Genomic DNA, 26,731 nt, shown 5'->3' on the forward strand with positions numbered 1-26,731 from the left:
ACAAATACATTTGCTCAAGGAGCACTTATGTTTTCAATAAACATTGAAGATTAAATATAGTTTACATGTTATCAACAATCTAAGCCAACCGCCTGTTTTTCCCCATAGTTGTGCATGCGTCGATTGTCGCTGCTAAACAACCAACCCGTCTATTCAGTGCAGTCTGTCTCGAGACCTAGCAGCTGTCAGTCGATGCTCTGCTGTCTGAAACAGTTGTTCTAAGTAAATGTAGTGAGAACTTGGTGTTGGCTCATGACTGACTTCACGCAGAGAAGTGAGTGAGTGCACAAAGCTGACACTGTAAACACTGGAGCAGTTTAGAGGTGTAAGAGACTGGTAAAGACACCACATGCCACTTTACGCGGGCACAGACTCCGCCGGTCCCATCTTATTTATCGCTTAATAAGGACATAAAACCAGGTACACACTGCTACCTAAAATAAATAAATAAATCTTGATCTCAGACAAAGATGATCTTGACCCTCTGTTCAACCCACTTTGTATCAACTACAATCACATGTCTAGCTAGCTAACTAGGCTAAGGCTATAGCGTAGAGCAGCCATATACAGTAAGCACATTAGGAAATAGGCTAGGCCTACAAGTCAAAGTTGATGCACAGCCAAATGAGTTTACATTTTTTAATCGTTTGTCATTTAGCAGACGACCTTATTGCTCTTATAACTCAACCGGGATTAGGGTTAAGCGCCTTGCTCAACGGGACATCTACAGATGTTTTCACCTAGTCGGCTCGGGAATTCAAGCCAGCAACCTTTTGGTTACTGGCCCAACACCCTTAAGCTCCAGGCTACCTGCTGCCATTTTGCTCTGCCTCTTGGCAGTTGAGTAATGTCAGAATGATTTGGTAGACATCTACAACACTAAACCTAGCCTATTTCTGTTCATTTCCATGAAATAAAACAGTAGCCTATTCACTGATTTGACATTCTAAAGGGGTTGTCACGCGCTGAAGACGTGGATGTTGATTAAGGCAGCCCCCCGCACCCCTCTGGTTCAGAGGGGTCGGGTTAAATACAGAAGACACATTTCAGTTGTACAACTGACTAGGTATCCCCCTTTCATCAAGTAGGATATTAAATCTGCTCTGCTTGTGGTCTTTGGTCTCAACAAATGTCTTCCAAAGGAGGCCTGTTACTAGGGGCCTATTCAGAATCTAGACATTTAAACAGATTAACAATATTAAAAAATGTATTGAACTTAGTAGGAAATCAACTAAATGCATTTAACATTAATTTGCCCAAGTTAATCATAAGTCATGAACAAACTGAATCAGTGATTTGTATTTTGCACGCGTATGCCAACGGCTACACAGTGTACTATAGGCAATGAGGCTAATGATAACGGTCTTCTGGTAGAGATGGAAAGCCTTTCTCAAAAACCTTCTCAATGAAATGTTACCCAAAACGTAGCCAATGCCTTTCTGGCAGAATGATATCATGATTATTTGCATCAATCCAGTAAACATTTGTTTAGCAAATTCTGAAATAACACAAGGGCTACAGAAACATTGATAGCCAAAAACATTCTCTGGCTGGTGCTCACCTGCAATACAAGGTAACTTCACCAAAAATAATCAACATTTTATATTTTTCACAGATCTCAAAAGTAGTCTCTTGGTGTGGTTTAAGCATTGTTGAGGACTTACAACATTCAATTGTTTTTCCAATCAAAATGTATATTTACTTAAGTGTTATTTTAGAGCAAAAACTGGGAAAGCAGAAACAAAACAGAAATAAAAGATTTTAGAGCCCAATGTTACCAGCAAAAAATAGGCCCACTTCAACACAATGCCTGCCACACATACGTCCACTGAGCCCCCTGCAGAGCCAGCCTAGCAGGGTGATGCTCCATGTGGAGGCAGAGGGTGTGTGCTGCCTGCATTATGAAATAAGCTCACCTTTCTATTCTAGAACCTTCAATTCTTTGGAATAACAATAGACCTAGGGTACATCAAATATATGTTATTGTTACAGTTATGCAGTGCAGCAGCAGGGCTCTCTGATGGCATCCCTACTGCCTAAACAGAAAAGTCTGTTTATTTTCTTACAGTGGGAGTGTGGCCTACTGCAAATTAACCTCGGAAACACTATTTTTAGTCCGCTGCACTGAAGGTTAAGAGGTTGACCTGAGCTATTCTGGGCTGCATCACCGATTGTAGTGAACCGATAAACTCTTAACAAGCTCATCACTGGCTTCTAATGAGACCAGTAGAGTACCAGTTACACTAGGAAGGGACAATCAATTGTCAAAGCAAGCAAGCGATCTCTCCTGGCCTGAACAACTAATTGTGTGGGCTACCTACAGCTACACTACTCTGCATTGTATTAAAGCTCACATGCAATGTGAATAACAGAGGTGGTTCTATTCCAAACAGTCAGTCTGAGGCTGCCCCAGAGAGTTCCGCTGCACATGTTGGTCCCAGATAACTCCCAAAATGGCCTGCAAGACAGAGGCCCGTCTGAAAGTCACGTTACTCTTTATTTTTAGAAGTATTCTGTTTCTTCTCTTGCTTCTCCAAATGGAACATGCAATCTCTTTGCACCTAGAAAAAGGAGAGATTATAGTACACCAGTGTTTTGAGTAATGAAAAACACATTGGCATGCCTTGCTAGAAATCCTTGACTTATGACAAGGAAACCTCAGAGGCTTGCAGTGGGCTAAAAGCAGTACCCTCCTATAGCACTGCAACAGTTGCACTCTAAGCAATATAGTTAAATCAGCTAACATCAGTGACTAAATTAAGTTAACCGATTTACCTGACATATCAGTGGTGTCTTCAGGGCTTTGTTCCAGCAATGAACAGGTAGCTGATTGCCTCAACTAACCTGTACCCCTGCACATTGACTCTGTACCGGTACCACCTGTATATAGGCTCATTATTTTAAAGTGTTACTTATTTTATAAATATTTTAACTATATTTCTTGAACAGCATTGTTGGTTAAGGGCTTGTAAATAAGCATTTTACGGTAAGGTCTACACCTGTTGTATTCGGTGGATGTGACAAATAACACTTGATAATACCAGAGTTTACAAGAAACCTGACCAATTTGACAGACCCAACCCACTGGGTTGGAGTGCATGGAGATTGATATTTTCCCAGGTGAAGGTGTGCTCACAAATCAATCCATGATGACTGCGACTTATGTTTCAACCTTGTCACACCCATAAGTCATTGAGGCGATAACCTATCTTCAAGGAAAACCCTTTTCATTTTAGCAAAGTACTCCATTTGAATCGTGTTCTGGCCTCTAGACAATGGGTGAATGTTAACATCTGGGGATTTTGCAAGTTCATGCACACCAAATTGGGTTGACAACAGACCCACCTGTCAGCAATGTGTTCCAGTTTGGTCCATGTACAAAATGTTGAAACAAACTTTTGGTAGCTATAAACAAAGTTTATGGCGATTGGATACAGCTGGTTGCAAGCAAAGAGTGAGCAATAACGTTATAATATTAACCATATAGCTTGCACAGTCCAAAAGGCAAACTTGAAACAGCATAGGGAGAGACCTGTCAACTAGCCAGATAGTCAGCAACTCAATTTAACCATTCCAGGGCAATAAACTCAACTGCATAAAAACTCACGTTTTGTGGCATTGATGAGATTCTTTCCATCCTTGTAGAGTTCCTTGATAAATCTGTTGGTTTTGTCCAACTCTGCCTCGTGTGCCTTTATTTTCTCCCTGAAAACGGGACTGTCCAGGTAGCATTCGCTAAACTCCAACGGGTGTAATCCCATGTCTTTAACGTTAGCTAGTTGGCTAGGTCAGCTAGCTAGCATACAAAGCGGTAAAGCTGCTTTATAAAAACCACGCGCTAACTAGTTAGCCACCACCAACAAATGTCTTGGTGTCAAGCGGAAAAAAAAGTAACTTTAACCAACTAAACTGTTTTTTAGGGTGAGCAACTAGCTTGTACTGTCCTCTAACTCGTTAGCTAGCAAACGTTAGCTACGTTTTGCTAGCTAGTGTTCCCAAATCATAACGTGTTTGGCTGACTTGCTAACTACTAGTTTCTAACTACAGCTAATTCACGAAGTAACTTGGCTAGCATGTTAGTAGTAGTTGAAAAGGCGCATGGCATTCCTAAATTAGCAACTATTTTGTTAGAAATTGTTCAAGAGTAACAGAAAACCATTATTTAGGTCGGGAAAAACTCAGTATATTCTTGTGTCAATCCAAGTTGTAGTCCACGTCGTCCAATATAGACATTCAATTGACAGTCGAAAGGAGAAACTCCTATTTGACAAGTAGGCGTTGAGCTCAAGCCCTCCTCCCCAGACGCGGGATAGGGCGTTTATCCAATTGGCTTCCACCCACCTTCTGATTAATTCATACATTTGCCAACAATGTAAAATATTTACATTTTCTACTAAATACATACTTATAATACATCTAGCTGGTGTTCGTTTTTTATTATAATATTTCAGACGCTCTAACTTGATTCTCTTCACTCAGAACATCCACAAATTTTACACAATGGAATCATGGAAGATATCTTTGTTCCTACCCGTACTTATTTACTCAACGGACAGTTCTTATTATACCTAAGACAGTACAGTATAAAGATAGGCAGAAACTGCTACACCAATAGAAATCCCCGATCACGCTTTGTAGGCTAGCTAAACTCATGAGTAGAACGCGTCATCGGGTATAACGGTCGTTTTGCGCCAAACGGCGCATATTCAGGCCGTCAAATCAAAGGCACTCCTTCGAAATAAAGTTGTTTTTGACAAAAATGAAGACGTGTCAGTTTGTCACGTTCACGAGGTTAGAGTAAACATGTTCAACTACTTGAGACATGGTTTTCAATCTAGGCTGTGCCTTTAGATTTCGAGAAGATTAACAGCTAAGGAATAATCTTTCACTTCTCTTATTGATTTCTCTAAACCAAAACCCCGGACTGGTCTGTTGGTCTGCTTCGCAAGCCTTCCCGGAAGTCTGGCGATGTTGCGTCTCTGGGTTTAGAAACTCTTATTATACTTCACCGTCAGTGGTCTTCAGCTAACGGCGCTATCAGATGTTGCTAGCGCTACATTTTATACTGTTAATGTGATCATCGTTTATAACGTTACTGTTGTATTTAAATGCATGATTGTGTGATACATATATAGTAAGTCATCAACATCACTGAAAATTAAGTTTTACACAATCTGCTGGCTATATTTAGCTAGTTAACATACAGTAGTAGCTAAGTTAGCGACTAGTTTTGAAAATAATACCTAGTAGTTAGCTAGTGATATTGCATGATGAACACAACACTGCTAGTTAGCTACACTCTTGTATCATTTGATGTGGCTAGTATGTGTGGCATTTTGTACCGATAGTCTAGACTTGTATAATTATAACGTTAGCTTGCTAGCTCGTGTATTGTGGTTACAACCAAAATATCTTCTGTACACTTTTACAACCACAGCAACACAACACCTATTGATAATGACATTGTAGCTAGTTATGCAATTATCAAACTAAACTGCTCATCAGTGTGATGAATGTTGTGTGGCTATGCGTTTATGTGCCTAACAAATGTGGTCTCCTAACTCCCTGTGTGATAGGAATGCCCAACACCAGCACCAGGCCTAAGCGTGGCAGACGGAACCGTCGGGTGCCCAGGGAGGACCCTGCCAGGAATGAGCTGGTGTCCAGGTCACTGGAGAGTGCCCAGCAGTGTCTGTTCAACCAAGACTATGGGACCGCCTTTGTCCACTACCTTCTTGTCCTCAACCTGGCTCCTGTGCTGAAGGACTTTGCCAGTGTGGGTAGCAAAGGAACCCCTGTACGCCAGGGCCCGCCAACCCTGTTCCTGGAGTGCTACCCTCCTGTAGGTTGTAACTAACCTGATTTAATTTATCAACCAGCTAATTATTAGAATCAGGTGCGCTATATTAGGGTTGGAGCGAAAACCTACAGGACTGTATCTCTCCAGGAACAGGGTTGGAGAGCCATGCTGTAGGCTATACACCATTCAGCCTGTCTGACAATTGACATTCCCTTTGAACTTTCAGAATGTTTTTATTAGATTTGTATTTGTTTTCACATACACCTGATAGGTGCAGTGAGATGTGTTATTTTACAGGGTCAGCCATAGTATTATGGTGCCCCTTTAGCAAATTTGTGTTAAGTGCCTTGCTCAACCTTGTTGGCTCGGGTATTCAAACCAATGACTCTGCGGTTACTGGCCCAGCGCTCTAACTGCTAGGCTACCTTTCGTTTTGATGTTGAAGTGTGTATTCTCTTTGCACGTTATAATATGAATGTTTACCACTGAAGGAAAAAGACAAGTGATGTCATTTGTAGATTAGTCCAATACATCACCAATAAAGTTTTTATAATGTGTGTTTTTTTTTGTGTGTTTTCAGGAGTCCTTTAGGTTCACTCTGTTCAAATGGGCAGATGAGCTCGACTCTCTGGGGCGCATCCAGGACCTGTTTGACTGCTATGAACAGGCTCTGGAGCTCTTCCCTACTGATGAGGTCATCATCAACAGCATGGGCGAACACCTGTTCAGGTAGCCCTCACTCAACAGTCTGACTGTGTCTTGTCTGTAGGCTTGGGAACTGGGAAGACTTTACTAGTCAGGCTTACTAGGTTGACTTTACTAGTCAGAGTTATGGTGGGGTAATATTTAGAGGTCGACCGATTATGATTTTTCAATGCCGATACCGATTATTGGAGGACAAAAAAAGCCGATACCGATTAATCAGCCGATTTATAAAAAATAAAAAAAAATAAACATATATATCATACACACACACACATTTTTGTAATAATGACAATTGCAACAATACTGAATGAACAATGAACATTTTTATTTTAACTTAATATAATACATAAATACACACACACGCACACAGCTCTGAAGTGACAATGATACTGAAGAGTCTGCTTAGGAGACAAATACTCTCAACTGTTTGAATAAAAATAGAGTTTAAGTTACCTGTGATGAATGTTGAAAACAAAAACTTTAATTTCTATATGCAGGAAATCCTATTTTAATAATGGGCATGGTAAGAATTGACAACCAAAGTGCGAGTCATAATTCCCATGACACCTTCTAGCAAAATCTGAAAAGCGGTTCCTTCATTTATTCCATAGGATATTTTTAGATTCACTTAAAATAAGGTCTGTGTTTCGTGTAGGCTTACATCACCGTGCCAATTTTATAACTGTGTAGATATCCATAGGACAAGGTAACTGATCAATATTGGCTAAATATAAGCGAAGATAAACTTTTTTGTAGAGTGGATTTATGAAAATATGTTGACAAACGTTACCTTATCCTAGTGAGATTTACACGGGTATCAAAACGTTGAGGTGGTTTAAGCCTGCACAAAACACAGACCTTATTTGAAGTAGATCAAGACATTCTCTATGGAAGACATGAACGGTAAAATAACGAAGGAACCCCTTTCAAATTCAGCCACAAGTTATTACAGGAATTATAACGCGTCGACTATTTCTCTCTAAACCATATACCTTTGACTAATCCGGAAACTATCACCTCGAAAACAAAATGTTTATTCCGTTCCGTATTTTATCTAACGAGTGGCATCCATGAGTCTAAATATTCCTGTTACATTGCACAACCTTCAATGTTGTCATAATTACGTAAAATTCTGGCAAATTAGTTCGCAAAGAGCCAGGCGGCCCAAACTGTTGCATATACCCTGACTCTGCGTGCAATGAACGCAAGAGAAATTACACAATTTCACCTGGTTAATATTGCCTGCTAACCTGGATTTCTTTTAGCTAAATATGCAGGTTTAAAAATATATACTTTTGTATTGATTTTAAGAAAGGCATTGATGTTTATGGTTAAGTACACATTGGAGCAATGACAGTCATTGATTGATTGTTTTTTATAAGATAAGTTTAATGCTAGCTAGCAACTTACCTTAGCTTACTGCATTCGCTAACAGGCAGGCTCCTCGTGGAGTGCAATGTAATCAGGTGTTAGAGCATTGGACTAGTTAACTGTAAGGTTGCAAGATTGGATCCCCCGAGCTGACAATGTTAAAAATCTGTAGTCCCCTGAACGAGGCAGAACTTTCCTAGGCCGTCATTGAAAATAAGAATGTGTTCTTAACTGACTTGCCTAGTTAAATAAAGATTAAATAAAGGTGTAAAAAAACAAACAAAAAAAACCCGGCAAATCGGCGCCCAAAAATACCGATTACCGATTGTTATGAAAACTTGAAATCGGCCCCGATTAATTGGCCATTCCGATTAATCGGTCGACCTCTAGTAATATTGTACCTTAGGTTGTGCTCAATACCGGATCAAGACTGTAGTTATCTTTTCTTTCATGTCTTGCCAATGAAGTGTTTGTTTGCATGCAGTGGTGTAAAGTGATTGAACTAGCCAGACAGCGCTGTGTCCTAGTAAATGTGTCACAGTATTCTTAGATTGCTCACAATTGTTCCATTCCAATCTTCCATGCACGCTCCAGAATGGGATTCAGGGATGAGGCCGCTGGTCATTTCCACAAGGCCCTGAAGCTGAAGCCGGACTACCCTGAGGCCAAGGAGAATTTCTACCGCGTGGCCAACTGGCTGGTGGAGCGCTGGCACTTCCTGATGCTCAACGATCGCAGGAGGAACCACAAGTACCAGCAGGCCATCCAGAAAGCTGTTGAGGGAGGCTGCAACACTGTGTTAGATATAGGCACAGGGACCGGTATCCTCGGGTGAGATTTCTTTCTGCCTATTACAGTTAAAGGGATAGTTCATCAAATGAAAAAATGACATACTGCTTTCCTTAACCTGCAAGAGGTCTTTGGACATTTGTGCCGTAAATGCTAAAAGGGTAGCATTTGGAAACAGTGCCAGCCACTGCCAGGAAAACTAAACCAAAGCATGGATTGCTGTCATACCTTGTACATTCCTTACAGGGTAAGGAAACCAATGTCATTTTGTAATTTGGGTGAGCTATCCTTTTAAGTGCATCTTTTGTTTTATTACAGTGGCTATGCGGTATGAATAATTAGGTTAAAGTTTTACAATCTTAATGGTTAGTATTTATCCCAGAGAAATCTACACATCTCTGGGATTGACTACGTTTGTGTTAAAAACACTAACTGTCATGGCTGTGGTCTGTCCATTTCTATTCGTTTGTTACTGCTTGTAATCCTTGTTCCTCTCCGGTCTCTCTATGGACAGAATGTGTGCTAAGAAGGCAGGGGCGGCTGAGGTGTATGCCTGTGAGCTGTCCAAGACCATGTACGAACTGGCCTGTGAGGTGGTCACCGCTAACGGAATGAACGGACGCATCAAGATCCTCCATATGAAGTCGCTGGAGATGGAAGTGCCTAAAGACATCCCTAAGAGGTGACCTTTCACCTTCCCTCTTACTCTGACATCTGTATGGGCCAGTTTCCTGGACATAGATTAAGCCTAGTCCTGGACTAAAAAGACATGGAGACTCTCCATTGAGCATGGGCATCAGTCCAAGACTTAATTTAACCACGTACAATGTCAAGACAGCAGAGTCGCTGCCCATCTTCCAAAAACGTCTGAAACCCTACTTCTTTAAAAAGTATCTTGAATAAATTCCATATCCTCTCCCAAAATAAAATACAAGTAATGCACTTGTCTTTTCCTACTAGAACTGACTATGCTGATAACTACTTTGTTGAGGGAAAATGTATTTGCTACGATTGTGATATGTTGTCTCACCTAGCTTACTTTAAGATGAATGCACTAATGTAAGTCGCTCTGGATAAGAGCTTCTGCTAAATGACTAAAATGTAGTCTGTGGCCTGGAAACTGTCCCTATGCGTCCTCCTCTAATGTGTATGTACCGTTTGTGTGATGTGTTTTCTGTGGTAGGGTGTCGCTGGTTGTCACCGAGACTGTGGATGCCGGCCTATTTGGTGAAGGTATTATAGAGAGCCTTATACACGCCTGGAATCATCTGCTTTTGCCTCCACAGGTAATTAACTAGCATAGGCAGCCATTTTTAGGATTACTTTTGTGTTCATACTGAGTTCCAACACTGTAGTGAATACAAGCCACCCTTTAGTGCAAGTCTGAAAGCATTACCATGATTAGTAAGTAACATGAATTGGTTTTAGTATTGATTATTTATTTCCCAACACTTTCTCATAACATTTTCAGTTTCATTACAACCGTGGATTTAGATGCCAGTCATGTTAATGTTTTTCATTCATTTAACAGGATTGTCTGTCTCTCAATTCAACACAAGTGATCGCAAAGTAATCTTCAAAAGAGGCTTTACCTATATTTTTGTGTCACAATCACAATTGTAAAACATGATTATGGAGCATCAATCCTCTTATATTAAATGTCCTTTATCCAACCAAATCCTTTGTTTATTGGCAAAGAGATTAATCCAAAATCATTTTTAAGGTTACAGTAGGAGGCTACAGTACCAATCAACCACCTTCCTCAATATCATAATGCTGCAGCCAATATAAGTCAACAGTGCCATCTATGGTCTCAATGCGATAATACATTTGAGGTTAAAAAAAAGGATAGATGAAAATCATAAATACAGACAAGTGCATTTAGTAAACATATATTATAAATTGCAACAACAACCAAAATCCTATTATAGCAAAGTTAATGGCATGAGGCCTGATGTATGAAGACGTGAAGGCTCACTTTCTGCAGAGCACCCAGGACCCATCCAGGCCTCCCTCCCAAACAGGCCGGGTCATCCCTGCTGGAGCCACTGTGTTTGGGATGGCTGTCCAGTGCCTGGAGATCCGCCGCCATCACAGGTGACCTGTCCCTCTGTTGTTAATAAAGGCTAACTTAAGTCAGTCAGACATTGTTCTTCAATGATGGATTTAGTGGTATAATTTATTTAGCACGTTTCAATGCCTCAGCGTTTAGAACAGTAGACCGAAAATCAACAAGTTCAACATGTTATTCACCTTTCGTGTCCTTATCTGTTGGAATATTTAATTGTCGACATGGAACAACAGCTGAAGGCCATATGTCCCTGGAGGTAGTGTGTGTGTGTAAACAGACACCGGTGTTAATATTCATGTCATACCATCTATTTATAACCATGTGCCTGCAGGCTGTGTGTGTCTGAGGTGGGAGGCCTGGCCATGGCTGCAGCCGGAGAGCTCCACAGCCCAGTAAGCTGCAGCTCAGAGGATGACTCCACAGAGCCCTACACCACAGAGAGACTGAGCAGACTGCCTGGAGGCTACACGCCTCTCACTGAACCCTTCAATGCCCTGGACATAGACTTCAACAACGTGCAGGTCAGCGGCAGTAGAGCGTCTTTATGTGTACATAGATAACATATAAACCAGAATTACATCTCTATGGGGAACTGTTAGTTATCATCAACAACTACGACTTACAGCCTCACAGTGGCATTGCTGTCTGTAGATTCTGTATATTGATAACAAAACAATATCAAAAGCCTCATACTCTCTCAAGCTTTTCAAAATCGAACAAGCTAGTTTGCGTGATATTTGGCTATATGTTCCAAGAATACAAGAGCAGTGATTGTATTATGCTATGCTAACTGTACCCCAGGAGCTGGAGGGTCTGTGCTCCAGGGAGGTGAGCCGGGTGCGTCTGCCTGTAACTGGGGAGGGTCTGCTGGACGCTCTGGCCGTGTGGTTCCAGCTCCACCTGGACCAGGAGAGTAGCCTGTCCACCGGCCCTAAGGAGGACACCTGCTGGGAGCAGGCCATCTACCCCGTTCAGACACCACACAGTAGGATCATTTATATAAGACATGAATGTACACTGAGTGTACAAAACATTAGGAACACCTTCCCTTTTGCCCTCAGGACAGCCTCAATTCGTTGGGGCATGGACTCTGTAAGATGTCGAAAGTGTTCCACAGGGATGCTGGCCCTTGTTGACTCCAATGCTTCCCACAGTTGTCAAGTTGGCTAGATGTCCTTTGGGTGGTGGACCATTCTTTATACACACAGGAAACTGTTGAGTGTGAAAAACCCATCAGTGATGCAGTTCTTGACACGCTCAAACCGGTGCTCCTGGCACCTACTACCATACCCCATTGAAAGGAACTTAAATCTTGTTTCTTTCCCTTTCACCCTCTGAATGGCACACATACACAATCCATGTCTCAAAGTTTAAATATCCTCCTGCACTTCAACACCGATTTGAAATGGATTTAACAAGTGACCTCAATAACGGATCAAAGCTTTCACCTGGTCAGTCTATATCCCTCAAACTCAACTCTGGACCTTGAAGCCAGTTCCACTGCCTTTTTTTCATTGTTCTCCTCTAATCAGGCACTGATTTTTAGACCTGGGACATCAGGTGGGTGCAATGAATTATCAGGTAGAACAGAAAACCAGCAGGCTCCGAACCTCGTAGGGTAAGAGTTGAGTACCCCTGGTCTATTTCATGGAAAGAGCAGGTGTTCATAATGTTTTGTACACTCAGTGCCTATACACATGCAGTGAGGTAGTATATTTAGACAACTGCACACTACTCCACTGTAGGTGTATGATGTAGTGTTGCAGTGCGTAGGGAGCAGTGCGTAGGGAGCAGTGTGCATAAACATCTACATGTTTATGTAGACATAGATCCCTTCTAATCATACAGTAGGGATGCATAGATCCCTTCTACATAGATCCCTTCTAATCATACAGTAGGGATGCACAGAATGCACTGTAGAGACTGATCAAGTTCTACACAGATTCTCCTGACATCCACTCAGAACAACTATTGCAGTAATAAATGACACATATATTACATACTGTACATAATATATACAAATGGTGTTCTTGCATATTCCGCTGTAATATTTGTCCCCTTCTGATGTTTGCAATGCAATTCCCCATTCCATCAAACGGGGGCAGTAGGCTACATATAGAAGAAACCTATTCCATTGAAGACAGTAGGCAATGACTGAAGTCAACTTAGACTGTAACCTCAAGGCTGTTATTGGTTGTCTTTGGTTTGTCTAGCTGGATTTCACAACCATGAACATTCAAATGGATTGAATGAATTCTACGCAAATAGGCTTGACCTTTGTCTGCAAACAATTCTGTATTCCTTTATCTTGTCAGGCTATTGTGCTCTATCCAGACGTGGAACAACAAAGTGAAGTTGTACCGTGGTGGTGTCATTCAGCTGCTGAGCTCAGTGTTTCTGTACAGCAGTGTTGCTAATTGACAGGGGCAGCGTCTAGGGACCCACCAGACACCATCCCCGCTATTATTCCCGATGATCATCGACATCCGTTTCCCGGCTGCCGTGGCGAGACAGACGGGTGCACCGGGATCGCCTGTGACACTCTTTAGTGTTCATGAATCTCTTATAGGCTATACATATGTATTTTCCCCAAACGCCCCCTGACAGCGACAAGCCACACGTTGCCGTGATGACACAAACAGATGTTATTCCTACAGGAATCTCTCTCTGTCTCTCTGTCTGTGTGCCTCCCTCCCTCCGGAATCTCATTTCCCCTGCTCCTACCCCTCTCTTCCTCTCCCTCTTTCTTTTTGTGCAGTGGCAAAGCATCTTGTTCCATGCCAGTTCTGTTTACTTGTTGTTGTGGTTCATGAATAAACAGTCATGTGTGCAACAAGGCCTTATAAAAAAGAAAGGAATCAACTTGTTACTTATGATATGCCAAGAATTTGTACGTCATTTGCAATTTTACGTGCTTTATTTATTAGACTTGGAAAAGGGTCACACACTTCAAAACAAATGTACATACAGTGAGTGTATAAAACATTATGAACACCTGCTCTTTCCCTGACATAGACTGACCAGGTGAAAGCTTTGATCCCTTATTGATGTCACTTGTTAAATCCACTTCAATCAGTGTAGATGAAGGGGAGGAGACAGGTTTAAGAATTGAGACATGGATTGTGTATGTGTGCCAGGGTGAATGGGCTAAACATTTAAGTGATGGTGCAACGCATTGGATGGTTGTTTATTCAATGTCGATAGGTTTGTATCTGTCCTTATTCAAATGAACCATAAAATGAAATGTCTCGTCAGATTTTCCCCTGAGGCCTGGTGACGAGCTCATCGTGGAGATCTCCTGCCGGGACGCCTACCTGAGACTCTGCAGCGTTGCCGTAGCGAGAGACGGACAAGAGTTCCGTCTAGACGACTGTCTGGATCCAGACGAACCTAGAAACAACCCAGGCCCGAGCGGCAATCCCAACCCAAGCCTTAACGCCGAGGCAGAACTGTGCAGTGCCCTAGCTTGCCTCGGGACAGAGCAGAGCAGTGGACCTCGAGACTACACCATGCTGGAGTGTGCTGAAATGGCCCTCCTCAACAACCAGCCCTACCACGATAGTTTCCGCAGGGCACTGGCTAAACTCATCACCAACCTGAAGGACGCTCGTTCGGTCCAGGGTCCCAGCCAGGGTCAAGGGTTAGAGGTCATGCCTCTCACTGACCCCCCCAGTGGCCCTATGGACCCTGGTCCAGACCCCTTCTATGTGCTGGACGTGTCCGAGGGCTTCTCTGTTCTCTCCCTCATGGCAGCCAGTCAGGGCCAGGTGAAGGCCTATAGTTCGGTAGAGAAGACCCAGCACCAGGCGGTGCTCAGGAGGCTGGCCAGGGCCAACGGTGTCCCAGAGGAGGCTCTCGAGTTCTGGCTGAACCAGGTGGAGGACGAGCAGGCGGTGCTCCAGAGACCCTCCAGGGAGAAGCTGTGGAGCGCCATTATATTAGACTGTGTGGAGACCTGTGGCTTAGTGAGGCAGAAGCTGATGGAGAAAGCCACCCTAGCCAGGTAGGAAGATGGAGCAAGTGTTGCTGGGAAATATAGTTTTGGTAGACTACTTGGGTTTGGAAGAATCTGTCCCTTTTTTGTACAAATGTTTGATTGTTTTGGTGGGGTCCATCCATGGCAGGTGCCTGTTGGAGGACGGCGGTCAGATCTTCCCAGAGAGAATAGTGTTGTACGGGATGCTGGTGGAGTCTGACACCCTGCTGCTGGAGAGTGCTGTCCAGGGCCAGGAGCCTACACTGGGCTTCAACATCGCCCCGTTCATCAACCAGTTCACTGTGAGTTAGTGACACACCTCCCCAGATCCGCTGCATGCATACTGTGTCTCCCCACCTGCCTTGCATATGTCGTCACTAGGGCCTGAGGTTTTAATGATATAGTTAAGCAATAAGGCCAGAGGGGTTGTGGTATGTGGCCAAGGGCTGTTCTTATGCACGATGCAACACGAAGTGCCTGGATACAGCCCTTAGCTGTGGTATGTTTGCCAGATACCACAAACCCCCAAGGAGCCTTATTGCTATTATAAACTGGTTATTAAAGCAGTAAATATGAATGTTTTGTCATACCTGTGGTATACAGTCTGATATACCGTTTATATATAATATATATATATCTCTTTACACCGTGTACAAAACAATAGCAACACCAGCTCTTTCCATGACAGACTGACCAGGTGAATCCAGTTGAAAGCTATGATTCCGTATTGATGTCACTTGTTAAATCCAATCAGTGTAGATGAAGGGGAGGAGAAAGGTTAAAGAAGGATTTTTAAGCCTTGAGACAATTGAGACATGGATTGTGTATGTGTCATTCACAGGGTGAATGGGTAAGACAAAATATTTAAGTGCCTTTAAACGGGGTATGGTAGTAGGTGCCAGGCGCACTGGTTTGAGTGTGTCAAGAACTGCAACGCTGCTGGGTTTTTCACACTGAATCATTTCCCGTGTGTATCAAGAATGGTCCACCACCCAAAGGACATCCAGCCAACTTGACACAACTGTGGAAAGCATTGGAGTCAACATGGGCCAGTCCATGCCCCGACAAATTGAGGCTGTTCTGAGGGCAAGCGCCATGCTCTACCAACTGAGCTACAGAGGACCGAGTCCGCTCACATTGTCAGGAAAACCTCCTGGCTCTAGTCACGCTCCCCAGCTCTAAATGTGCATGCACTATACTCTGATAATTAACAAAGTTGTATAGTAAATTTACTGCATGGTTAGGGGGAAAAGTATGGTCAACTCAGAAATTCATTCTACGTGACACAACTCCCAAACCTTTCTCGCTCAACATGTCTCCTCTCCTCTCATATCTGGTATTCCCTCTCATGTCACTGATGCAATAGTCATAGTATTGACAGCTGCCTCAATGTTCTTTGTACCTTGCATCATTCTTCTGATTCAAAGGACAGGCTCCTGAGACACACCAACATGTTGCCTGAGGGTTTTAACATCTTCACTCAAGATGGCTGCTGACATATAATGCCAACCCCCCCCCCACTTCAAATATTCTGGCGAAAGCTAAACATTGTTTTCTTATAGTTTCTTTCGCAGTACTGTTAGTGGTTCTCGGTCTGCTGTATTGCAGTTGCGCTCAAGTGAACCAATTTGAAAGGGCACAATACATTTAAAAACTGTCCTTTTACAAGTCAAATTTTGCTTGCAATGCAACCTTCTACGTTGAGACTTCTTTTTTTTCTTCTTTTATCTGGCTTTCCGTCCGTATTTACGGGGAGCTGAGAAATCCTTTTAAGTTGTCCGTCTTTTCCGGTGTCTTGTTGGCGCTCTAATTTTCGCCGTTGGCTCCGGCGGGACGGCAGTTTGTTTAAACAGATGTTGTCTCTGAAGAGCTCAGACAAGGGCACGCCATAGCACGACTGTCACACTGGGGAAAGCATTCATTCACACGGCTTCACGTAAGGGCATCCCTACCTGGATCCATCACTAAGCATTACATCAATGACATCAAACGGAGAGTGGCGGAGACACCGTGAGCTGTGACAGGGAGGAGGAGGCGGCATTCGTTTGTTCTCTGTGACAGTGACACTCCCACTCTGTCGCTCGATCAGAACTCTCCTCCTGCTTTCTAGAGCGGCGCGTTGCAGCAGGTCACATGATGCACATGACTCTAAAGGAGTTCTAAGAGTTGGAGATTTTGTTAAAAACACCTGACAACTAGTGAAACTAGCTGGAGAGGTTTGGGAAATACTGAACTAGACTACATGGACTGCCTTGTCATTCTGTTTAAAGGAGTTGAATTAGTCTCAGATGTAGGGTTGTATAGATGTCCGCTGAATGGACATCTAATATGTAACAACGATATGATATCTCTCCTTCCTAGGTTCCAGTCCATGTGTTTCTGGACTTGTCCACTCTGCAATGTAAACATCTCAGTGACTCTGTAGAACTCTTTATCCTGGACCTCATGAACACCAACGCCAACTATACCAACAGAGACGTCAAGGTAAAGACCCAACAGATTAATTTAGTTATAGATACATTATCAGATATTGTCTGAAACATTCACATAAAAAAAAAACATGGTAAATGGCACCATTGTCTGCTTACACATTATACTGAGGATAACACTGAGTTGCTAGATTCCTTGGCAGTGTCAGTACTTCCACTGAGCTGTGGCCCTGACCATAGAAATAAACTTTCAGGACTGTGTCTTTCAAAGATCATTCGTAAAAATCCGAATAACTTCACAGATCTTCATTGTAAAGTGTTTAAACAGTTTCCCATGCTTGTTCAATGAACCATAAACAATTAATGAACATGCACCTGTGGAACGGTCGTTAAGACACTAACAGCTTACAGACGGTAGGCAATTAAGGTCACAGTTATGAAAATTTAGGACATCAAAGAGGCCTTTCTACTGACTCTGAAAAACACCTAAAGAAAAATGCCCAGGGTCCCTGCTCATCTGTGTGAACGTGCCTTAGGCATGCTACAAGGAGGCATGAGGACTGCAGATGTGGCCAGGGCAATAAATTGCAATGTCTGTACTGTGAGACAGCGAGACAGGATGGACAGCTGATCGTCCTCGCAGTGGCAGACCACGTGTAACAACACCTGCACAGGATCGGTACATCCAAACATGACACCTGAGGGACAGGTACAGGATGGCAACAACAACTGCCCGAGTTACACCAGGGTACGCACAATCCCCCATCAGTGCTCAGACTGTCTGCAATAGGCTGAGAGAGGCTGGACTGAGGGCTTGTAGGCCTGTTGTAAGGCAGGTCCTCACCAGACATGACCGGCAACAACGTCGCCTATGGGCACAAACCCACCGTCGCTGGACCAGACAGGACTGGCAAAAAGTGCTCTTCACTGACGAGTCGCGGTTTTGTCTCACCAGGGGTGATGGTCGGATTCGCATTTATCGTCAAAGGAATGAGCGTTACACCGAGGCCTGTACTCTGGAGGGGGATCGATTTGGAGGTGGAGGGTCCGTCATGGCCCGGGGCGGTGTGTCACAGCAACATCGGACTGAGCTTGTTCTCATTGCAGGCAATCTCAACACTGTGCGTTACAGGAAAGACATCCTCCTCCCTCATGTGATACCCTTCCTGCAGGCTCATCCTGACATGACCCTCCAGCATGACAATGCCACCAGCCATACTGCTCGTGATTTCCTGCAAGACAGGAATGTCAGTGTTCTGCCATGGCCAGCGAAGAGCCCAGATCTCAATCCCATTGAGCACGTCTGGGACCTGTTGGATCGGAGGGTGAGGGCTAGGGCCATTCCCCGCAGAAATGTCTGGGAACTTGCAGGTGTTTTGGTGGAAGAGTGGGGTAACATCTCACAGCAAGAACTGGCAAATCTGGTGCAGTCCATGAGGAGGAGATGCACTGCAGTACTTCATGCAGCTGGTGGCCACACCAGATACTGACTGTTACTTTTGATTTTGACCCCCCTTTGTTCAGAGACACATTATTCAATTTCTGTTAGTCACATGTCTGTGGAGCTTGTTCAGTTTGTCTCAGTTGTTGAATCTCATGTTCATACAAATATTTACACGTTAAGTTTTTCTGAAAATAAACGCAGTTGAGGACATTTCTTTTTTTTGCTGAGTTTACAATTACTATTTTATTGATTACAATAGTGTATTTCTATGGCCCTGACTCTGTTTTTCTCCCAGGTCCAGGCTAGTGCCTCAGGCAGGGTGACTGCTGTGCCCTTCTGGTACCAGATCCACCTGAACGAGGAGATCAGCGTGAGCACCTTCAACCAGGACTCCCATTGGAAGCAGGCTGCCGTGGTGCTGCACCAGCCCCTGGCAGTGAGGGAGGGAGACTGGGTACGACTGGCCGTCACCCTGCAGAAGAGCTCCATCTCCATATCAGCCAGTATAGAGGAAGAGGCTGGGGAGACCGGGACTGTGGATTCTGTTAGAGAGTCCGCTCAGTGACTGTCTGTGATATGAACAGTACAAGAGTCAACTTCATAAGTGTTTTAAAGGAGGGAGTTGTGGTGCTTTTGATTCTACAAGAGCATCAAGTCCACTCAGTCTTACTGGGAGAGGTAAAGGTATCACTCTGGATTCTATATTATGAGTGTGAACTGCATACATGTCGAGGAGGGGAAGGGATTGGACTATGTATTCTCCGGAAGCGCCAGCTCTAAAATGACCCCACAAGGTCTACAATAGCTACCATCTCAATATGCCTTCTCTCAGGACTTTCACAAAGACATTTACATGTTTTATGCTTATCTTGAGACGTTTTGGTCTTCAGTGTGTTCATAATCTTGTTTTGGAATGACGTCTCTAGATTATGGTTGCAGTCCGAATTAAAATGTTTCGTATCAGCACTTACATTTTATCTCCAAAAGAATAATTTAGAAATCAAAGAAAATCATAATGAACAAACAAGGCACTTGGTGTCATCTCAACATTGTGTCAATTTCTTATTGACACTAGCAAAAACTGACAGTCACATTGAATTTAATTTATTGGAGGGTGAATGTTTGGAACCTTGAGTTGAACTTTCAAAGACAAAGGTGCTGACACGTTTTGATGTAGTACTTCCCTCAAGGTTAACACACTTGACACACATTCCTGATAGGAAGACGTTCTACTAATGGATGACAAGGAAACTAGTAAAAGACTGAAATCAATCCCTTTCAGTACGGTAAATCACAACTAATATCCCTGAAAAGCTTAAAACAGAAATTAGAATGGTAAGAAAAATGTCAGCTACATTGGTCCAACAAAATCTATAACCATGACTGTGTACGCATCAGTTTATATTTACAAATGAGAGGCAGACGTGAAATGTGTGTATTACATGATAGTGGATATAGTGTGGATACACTAGGACCACGTACGGCACATAGAAGAACAAGGCATCTGAGAAGATTAGAGACTGTTAGCGTTAATGCCAAAGTGAGACACAGCTTCATGCTTAAATCTGTACCATAGGTTCAAAGACCGTATTCAAGCATGTGCAAACCAATGATGTTCAGTACCAGTCAAAAGTATCCCTTCTCATTCAAGGGTTTTTCTTTATGCCAAAAATGTGCAAAGCTATCAAGGCAAAGGGTGGCTACTTTGAAGAATCCCAAATAAAAACATTTTGGGGTTCCTACATGATTCCGTGTGTTATTTCATAGTTTTGATGTCTTCACTATTAATCTACAATGTAGAAAATAGTAAAAAATTAAGAAAAACCCTAGAATGAGTGGTACTGTATATAAACCAATCATTGGTGCAAACCAGTATTTTGTACAAGTTTCAGTTTGAACGTTTCCGTAGCAACAACTAAAAGCCTTGGTAAATGATGAAGGAGTTTGTAGTGATATCACCCCGGTGCTATTATAGAACAAGTATACTGGTAAAATCTCTCACCGGCTTTTGAACTTGAAGTCCAGACCCATTACAATGAAGAGGGGTTATACTAAAATAAGGTATTATTTACCATTATGACTCAGTAGTACAATACAAGAAAAAAATATCTTAAGTGTCATGAGACCCTTACGAAAGCTTATGAACATTCTTCGAGCTGTCATTGACAGAGGTCCATCTGCATCAGCCCTGGTGGACGAATGACTCGCTACAATGTTGCTTGATTAACGTGTGCTTTTTCAACACTTGCTTTAAATTTGGTCATGTGCGGGTTAGCCAAATATCGTCTGTAGGGGAAACATAGCCAAGGCCATACTTGGTTCCTGCCCAATTGTGTTTGGTATAACGTGCATTCAGAGTTCCCATTGGAGAATTTTAGCGATGACGCTAAGTTAGGTGATAACGACAAGGTCTTCTGTAACTGAGTCTGTTGGCTCGTTGGTGGTGTTTCTGGGCTCTGGAGCTTGTCTACCATCGTCTTCCCTCTCCTCTCCATCCCCCTCTCCAATCCACTGAGCATTGCTGAGCCCGGCGGGGGCCGACAGGGAGTGGGGCGTTTGGGTTTGGCCCAGGCCCTGGTACCGACCCTTGGGGGACGCCGGGTTGGACAAGGCCTCCGTGGGACCGATGGCGTCCAGGGATCCTGGAGAAAGCAAGCCTGAGCGCTCGCCGTCGTCCTCCGCCTCACCGAAGTAGGTCTTCCTAGGTCGGCCCATAACCGTTCTCCCTGTATCAGGAAAGAAAGAATGTGTTTGAAGATATGAGAATGGCAATACACTCACATAATAGTGTAACATTTTTTATTCTCTCATGACATTCTATTAACATAAATCGAGTAGCTAGCCAATGCATTTGGTTCTGAGATGAATCCTTTTCAAACAAAGTTCTTAACAGCGGCTTATTCGATTCCATCCATGCATGACTGCTATTGAGTCAAGCCAAATGGGATGAGAACTAACCGACGTTGCGGACTTGCTCAGAGATGTCAGCCCTGACGTCAGAGATGTCCCACATGGCCAGGAAGGAGTCGAAGCAGGATCCCTCCTCAGCCTCCTGTATGTAGGGCTTGTAGGTGAAGCTGAAGTGGTGGGCGATGGCCGCCAGGAACATCTCCACACAGATGATGAAGTCCTGGATGAAGTATGGATGAAAGCTTGACTGTACAGCAAACCAAGTCTATTCTCACACCTGTTTCATGTACTTATGTAACAAACCATCATATCTATTTAAGTTATTTAGAAATCTTGCACAGGATAGAAGTCCTTGAGATGAATCATCTCGTTTTCTAGGGGCATGAGACCACAAGCCTCAACAGATATTACCTTATACCAAACAAGTAATTTTACAACTGCATTACTACAGCATTATGTAGCATTGTAGTAAAAGTGTTACTATGGCATTATACAGTGTTGGTATTGTCTTGCATTACCTGTAGGCCTGTAGCTACAGCCTCCACACTGTCCCAGTCCCACGTGTGTCTCTCTGAGATCACTCCAACCTTGACCAGGAGAGCGATGAACGCAGCTTGCCTAAGATAGATTCCAGACAACAGAGTGGAAATAATCAATCCTATACACTGCAGCCAACACAGGGAAAGCATTAACCCAATTACTGGCTATAATCCACACAGCTTTAAAACATACTTTGTTAATAAGTCCTACACATGCAATTCTGAAAAAAAGTTGTATAAGAAATACAAATGGGCATCCAAAACTGTGTTACTTTAATGGATAAAAATGCTAGATCCATGAATTGCAGACACATTGACTGGTAAACAAATATGTTATTAATCATGGAGGTCGATAACCTGGTCCCAGATCTGTTTGTGCTATGTCAATGGCTTGACATTGACCACAGGGGTTGGCAAGACAGCACAAACAGATCTGGAACCAGGCTAGGAGGTAGATTCAGGTGATCCAAAATGGCAGCCCCAAAAAAAGCACTCACCAGAAGGAGACGAACACCACCATTTTGACACACAGGAACTTCCCCACTGGTCTGATGGGGGCCAGTTCCTCTCTTAGGGCCTTGTAGAACAGCACCAAGCAGTACATGGCAAACTGGGAGAGAGAGGAGAGAGAATGATAAGAGAAAGAGATCACTTACTGAATGCTAAATATTTAATAATGTTATCTTTGTGGTGGTGGTATGGTGACAGGAAGTTTACAGCAATGTGGAGACAAGTGTGAAAAATACGGAACCTACCAGCTGGGACATATTGTTGAATATCACCAGGTACGTCCATGCATTGGTTGAGCTGAAGTTACCTTCATCATACACACCACAGAGCTGACATATCCTACAGGATAGTGAATGGAGACATGTGATATGACTTGATACAAAAAGTCAATTTATATGTGGTGAGTGTTAGGGAATAGGTTAGGTAGTTTAGACCGCACCCTACAGCTTACTTCCACACCCCAGTCCCCCAAGGGGTGGCAGCTTGGAGAGCCGTAAGGCTGCTGGTTGGTTTGGTGGCCATGATACTTTATTTATTTTAAAATCTTTAGGTTTGGGCATGCCTTTGGTATTTTTCCTTTTTGGACATATTTATGTTTCGTCACCATCTGAACAAATGATAATCTGCTTGGACTGGCCGACCCAGAAGTCAAGAGAGACAGAGCTGGCCCTGGACCAAGGTAAGGTTGCTGTCTCTCTGGGCACATGTACATTCAACACTTAGGCATATAACATAAGTCCATCCTGAATGGAAAACAGATCCTGTGAAAAACACTTACAAGGCAATAACTGTTGTGACTGGTCTGACAACCGTGTACTGCAACACTCCCAGCTTGCATCTCAATAGCAATACCCTGCAATAGGAAAACACGGTACACATTATTAAGGAAAGACATTCACACAAAATGTTATCTTTTTCCCACTATAAAATAGCACTAACATCTTACTAATCACCAGCTTTGTTTTTCATGAATCTCTTCCATTTCTTAAAATCAAAAACATCCTATGAAGAAAGATGTTGCAATACCTGTGGCTAAAACCGCAGATGCACAGCATTAGTTCAAATGCAGAGTAAACAAAACAGATGAGCCTAATGCTGTCTTTCTGTTCTTTAGGCTGGTGCATTTTTCCTAAAATGAGAACACGTTGTTCCACTTGCAAACACTCCTGGTTCTGTTCTTAATCAACTGCAGGCAGACATGCTACATATTACTATTGTTGCCTGACTGGGGCTCGTTTGGAGCTGGCGAGTAGCAATGGAGACTTGGAGAGACTTCAAGCAGCCAAACAAACACCTTGAAGGTGAACTTTCTAGAAAGAGACTCAAAATGGAGGCCACACAGACTGGAGCCACTTTAACACCCAACTTCCTGTTTTGATTATGAGCCTGAAATATAAATGTATACTTAAAACACATCAATGTGGTATAAAAACATGTTATTAATCCTAAAATATCCATTCATAACACGTAAAACAAGTGGTAGTTTATTGCTGCACAAAAACATAGACCTTCATCCTAAAATGTAAACTTATAACACATGGTATGGATAATATTATAGCTCCTTATTAGCCTGGCTGATTGCGCAGTAATGCCATAGATATTGATAGAGGTCTCTAACGGCCAAAAGCCTGTTTTAGTATGGACAGTGCCTTTAAGGACTTTCACAATTTTGAAGTAGTCAATTGAGTGGGACTTCCTATGGTTTAAGGAAGGATCACATAAATCCATCCAGGTCATAAGGAGGCTTCAGCCAATGAATTATAAGTGAACATTCCATAACCACAGGTGGCAGAAAATTTGCCAATCTTGACTTTATATATTTGTTCAAACAACACATTCCAGGTGGCAGTATGACCATTTAATTTTGTATACCAACTTATAAAAGTAGTAGAAGAAAATTCACTACTTCAAAATGGAGATAGCATCAATGCCCTGCCCATGCTCCCAGACACCCTAATGGGACAGATACAATGTTGCGTCTTCTATCTCTATGAGTAAAGCCAACCCCTATGTTTGTTCTCATGCCAAATGCACAGACCTAACAGATCTGGTACAGGGGCCAGTTCATTATAGCACACATACACTTAAAGAAATACAAAAACTATAAAAGCAACAAACTCACTCTCCCATGGGCCATGCCGGGCAGCAGCAGAGGGGAGGAAGGTGTTTCTGCTGCTCCTGCACCTCCAGCATCAGTACCAGGCTGGGGTACTGGTTACCCATGGTTGAGAGAGTGAGAGAGAAATAAAGAGAAGAGAGGAATTACAGTGTGAGGATATTGAAATAAATGTAGGCTACTCAGTCTAGCCTGGGATCCAGATGTGTTTGTGCTAGACTTATGTTTGGCATAGGACAAAGAGTGGCCATGATTGGAATGTTAGAACAAACAGGTCTGGCATCATTCTGTCAGGTCATGACAAGAATGTGTACCTGGTTTCCTAGGTAGTTGAGCAGGAAGATCATGAAGTTGTAGATGACGTATGCCTCGTAGCACTCCCTGCACGTGTCCACATAGATGGCAATGCTGGGGTACTTCAACGCAATCCACTGTGTGAGAGAGAAAGGGAGAGGGTGGGAGAGGAAGACGAGAGGAATGGGATCATAGATGGGCCATTACATTATCTCAATGATATGTTGCATGATAATAGTGAACACTTCAAACTATTGAAAACATTTACTCTGAAAAGTCAGTCAGGGAGTGAGGCATTTTTTTGTTTCTCTGTTTTGTTTTTCTAAAGGAGCTCTGTTCTCATTCTTTGGAAAGTAGGATAATGGAAATTGTGTGATAGGGGGAATGCTGAGCGTAGCAGATGCTAATTAGCATAACGAAACGAATTGAAGTGCCACGCTCATGTCAGGCGCTTTTTAGTTTTACTACTGTCAAAGCTACAGTGACTTCTTCTGTTAACTTCTTTTGTCAAATATTTGTAACTTAACAATAAACCAATGTGGACTTTTAAGAACATCTAGCTACATGATCAAGAATTGAAGGCATTACTTACACTGTCCAAACTGTAAATGGGGACCATCCATAATATTCTGTAAAAGAAAAAGGAGACGAGATCATTCACAATCAGTTAGGTTATATTGTACATCATTCAAGATAAAGACACAAACCCATGATGGTAATGAAGTAATACTATCCTACAGCCGTGACAGAGTAGCCTTTCACTTACCTGATAATTGGTTTCTGTAGCTCTGGTTGAGTATAGTTTACAAGATGCTGCAGGATCCCCCATAGTGATATGGGTATGGTCATGAACACGAATATCCCAGCTATGAACCATGCTTTGTTATGGGTACCAACCTGAAAGGTATAAATGACGTATATAATCAACATCCAAACAACAAAGCATGGACTAGGCTATTCAGTGTCAAGTAACGATATGATTGGGCTGCAATGATACCAACTGACCTCTGATTTCTGTAGTTCCCAGATGCACAGGGGTAGTAGGACGACAAGCACAACCAGAAAGTATAGAAGAACGACCAGAGGCCGAATCCATCTCCTCCAGTTGCCACAAGTACAAGGCATATTTGTAATGGTAAGCTAGTTAGCCACAGCAAGTTGTCAAGCGTCCTACACTCACTGGGTCAATAGGTGAAAACAAAGCTAATGCTAACTAGCAAGCAAGCTAGCTAGCTAACAACTAGCTATTACCGCTGCCAGCTATAGCTTGGTATAAGAGTTCGTTTCAAATGTCATTTGGGAAGCATGAATACTGAACGACAATTTCCAAACACATTGTAACGTTAGCTGCTTTGCTAAACCAGAAATTGGTAGCTAGCTAGCTAACGTTAGTCAGCTGATCTCATGATTCACTATAAACAAACAATGAATCCACGCTGCATCCATTCCAAACGAAAGCTCTTGATAAAATTCAAAACATATATTGATACTCTAATAAAATCCAACTGGTCAAAAACAACGCCGTTCTTGTATTAATAACGATACATTAATTTCTAAAACTTCCTAAACATCAAAAATAAGTTTTACAACGTAACTGATGGTTACTTCTTGTTGACGTTCTTGACAAATGCCGCCCATGCTTCAATCTGATTGGATATGGAAAAGGTCTCTATCCTTTTCATTGCTCACCTTTTTACTCCATCACAATGGATGACTTGGGCACAGATGTAGTTCAGTTGATCTGCAATCTGAGTACTCATGTATGCTCCACTAGATG

At 42.8% G+C, this 26,731-nt stretch overlaps 3 protein-coding genes across 7 annotated transcripts in view; 1 reads left to right on the forward strand and 2 right to left on the reverse strand.

The window, feature by feature from the left end:
* Nucleotides 1-4,266, reverse strand: part of LOC139567052 (rho GTPase-activating protein 10-like) — a 69,531-nt gene extending 65,265 nt beyond the window's left edge. Inside the window, exon 1 of one of the 2 annotated variants that reach the window (XR_011673216.1) lies at nt 3,608-4,266. Coding sequence is in view for 1 of the 2 variants with exons in the window: in XM_071388489.1 (XP_071244590.1) it covers nt 3,608-3,761 (154 nt within the window). In the remaining variant the exon portion in view is untranslated. The remainder of the gene's footprint in view (nt 1-3,607) is intronic. The other variant, XM_071388489.1, reaches the window with a different exon arrangement.
* Nucleotides 4,267-4,818: 552 nt separating this feature from the next.
* LOC139567069 (protein arginine N-methyltransferase 9-like) lies at nt 4,819-19,555 on the forward strand. Of its 4 annotated transcripts, none has more exons than XM_071388525.1 (13): nt 4,819-5,134; nt 5,577-5,842; nt 6,381-6,529; nt 8,471-8,707; nt 9,180-9,347; nt 9,849-9,951; nt 10,638-10,762; nt 11,068-11,257; nt 11,538-11,721; nt 13,992-14,739; nt 14,861-15,014; nt 17,074-17,196; nt 18,881-19,555. In XM_071388525.1, exons 2-13 carry the CDS (start codon nt 5,579-5,581, stop codon nt 19,148-19,150), a joined length of 2,715 nt encoding a protein of 904 aa, XP_071244626.1. In that variant the 5' UTR covers nt 4,819-5,134; nt 5,577-5,578; the 3' UTR covers nt 19,151-19,555. The 4 variants fall into 4 exon arrangements, with proteins under 4 accessions (XP_071244626.1, XP_071244627.1, XP_071244628.1 ...); XM_071388526.1 differs by having other exon boundaries at nt 4,820-5,134; nt 10,653-10,762; XM_071388527.1 differs by having other exon boundaries at nt 4,821-5,134; nt 5,577-5,776.
* A 118-nt stretch (nt 19,556-19,673) lies between these two features.
* On the reverse strand, nt 19,674-26,663 carry LOC139567070 (transmembrane protein 184C-like). Its single transcript, XM_071388529.1, has 11 exons — nt 25,960-26,663; nt 25,721-25,851; nt 25,547-25,583; nt 24,975-25,091; nt 24,667-24,755; nt 23,323-23,397; nt 22,790-22,883; nt 22,532-22,644; nt 22,014-22,113; nt 21,544-21,715; nt 19,674-21,311 (listed from the first exon to the last, which is right to left on the reverse strand). Exons 1-11 carry the CDS (start codon nt 26,077-26,079, stop codon nt 20,977-20,979), a joined length of 1,383 nt encoding a protein of 460 aa, XP_071244630.1. The 5' UTR covers nt 26,080-26,663; the 3' UTR covers nt 19,674-20,976.
* Between the last annotated feature and the right edge of the window lie 68 nt (nt 26,664-26,731).

Source organism: Salvelinus alpinus, unplaced genomic scaffold, assembly GCF_045679555.1.
Source record: "Salvelinus alpinus unplaced genomic scaffold, SLU_Salpinus.1 scaffold_41, whole genome shotgun sequence".
In the NCBI taxonomy this organism is placed as follows: Eukaryota; Metazoa; Chordata; class Actinopteri; order Salmoniformes; family Salmonidae; genus Salvelinus; species Salvelinus alpinus.

Excerpts from the sequence above, each read along its gene's own strand:
- LOC139567069 (XM_071388525.1), top strand. The coding sequence starts at position 5,579 with ATGCCCAACACCAGCACCAGGCCTAAGCGTGGCAGACGGAACCGTCGG. Across the intron at positions 10,763-11,067 it reads GAGATCCGCCGCCATCACAG|GCTGTGTGTGTCTGAGGTGG; the intron begins GTGACCTGTCCC and ends ATGTGCCTGCAG. Across the intron at positions 11,258-11,537 it reads TAGACTTCAACAACGTGCAG|GAGCTGGAGGGTCTGTGCTC; the intron begins GTCAGCGGCAGT and ends ACTGTACCCCAG.
- LOC139567070 (XM_071388529.1), bottom strand. The coding sequence starts at position 26,079 with ATGCCTTGTACTTGTGGCAACTGGAGGAGATGGATTCGGCCTCTGGTC. Across the intron at positions 25,852-25,959 it reads GGGAACTACAGAAATCAGAG|GTTGGTACCCATAACAAAGC; the intron begins GTCAGTTGGTAT and ends TATACCTTTCAG. Across the intron at positions 23,398-24,666 it reads CCGGCATGGCCCATGGGAGA|GGTATTGCTATTGAGATGCA; the intron begins GTGAGTTTGTTG and ends TTCCTATTGCAG.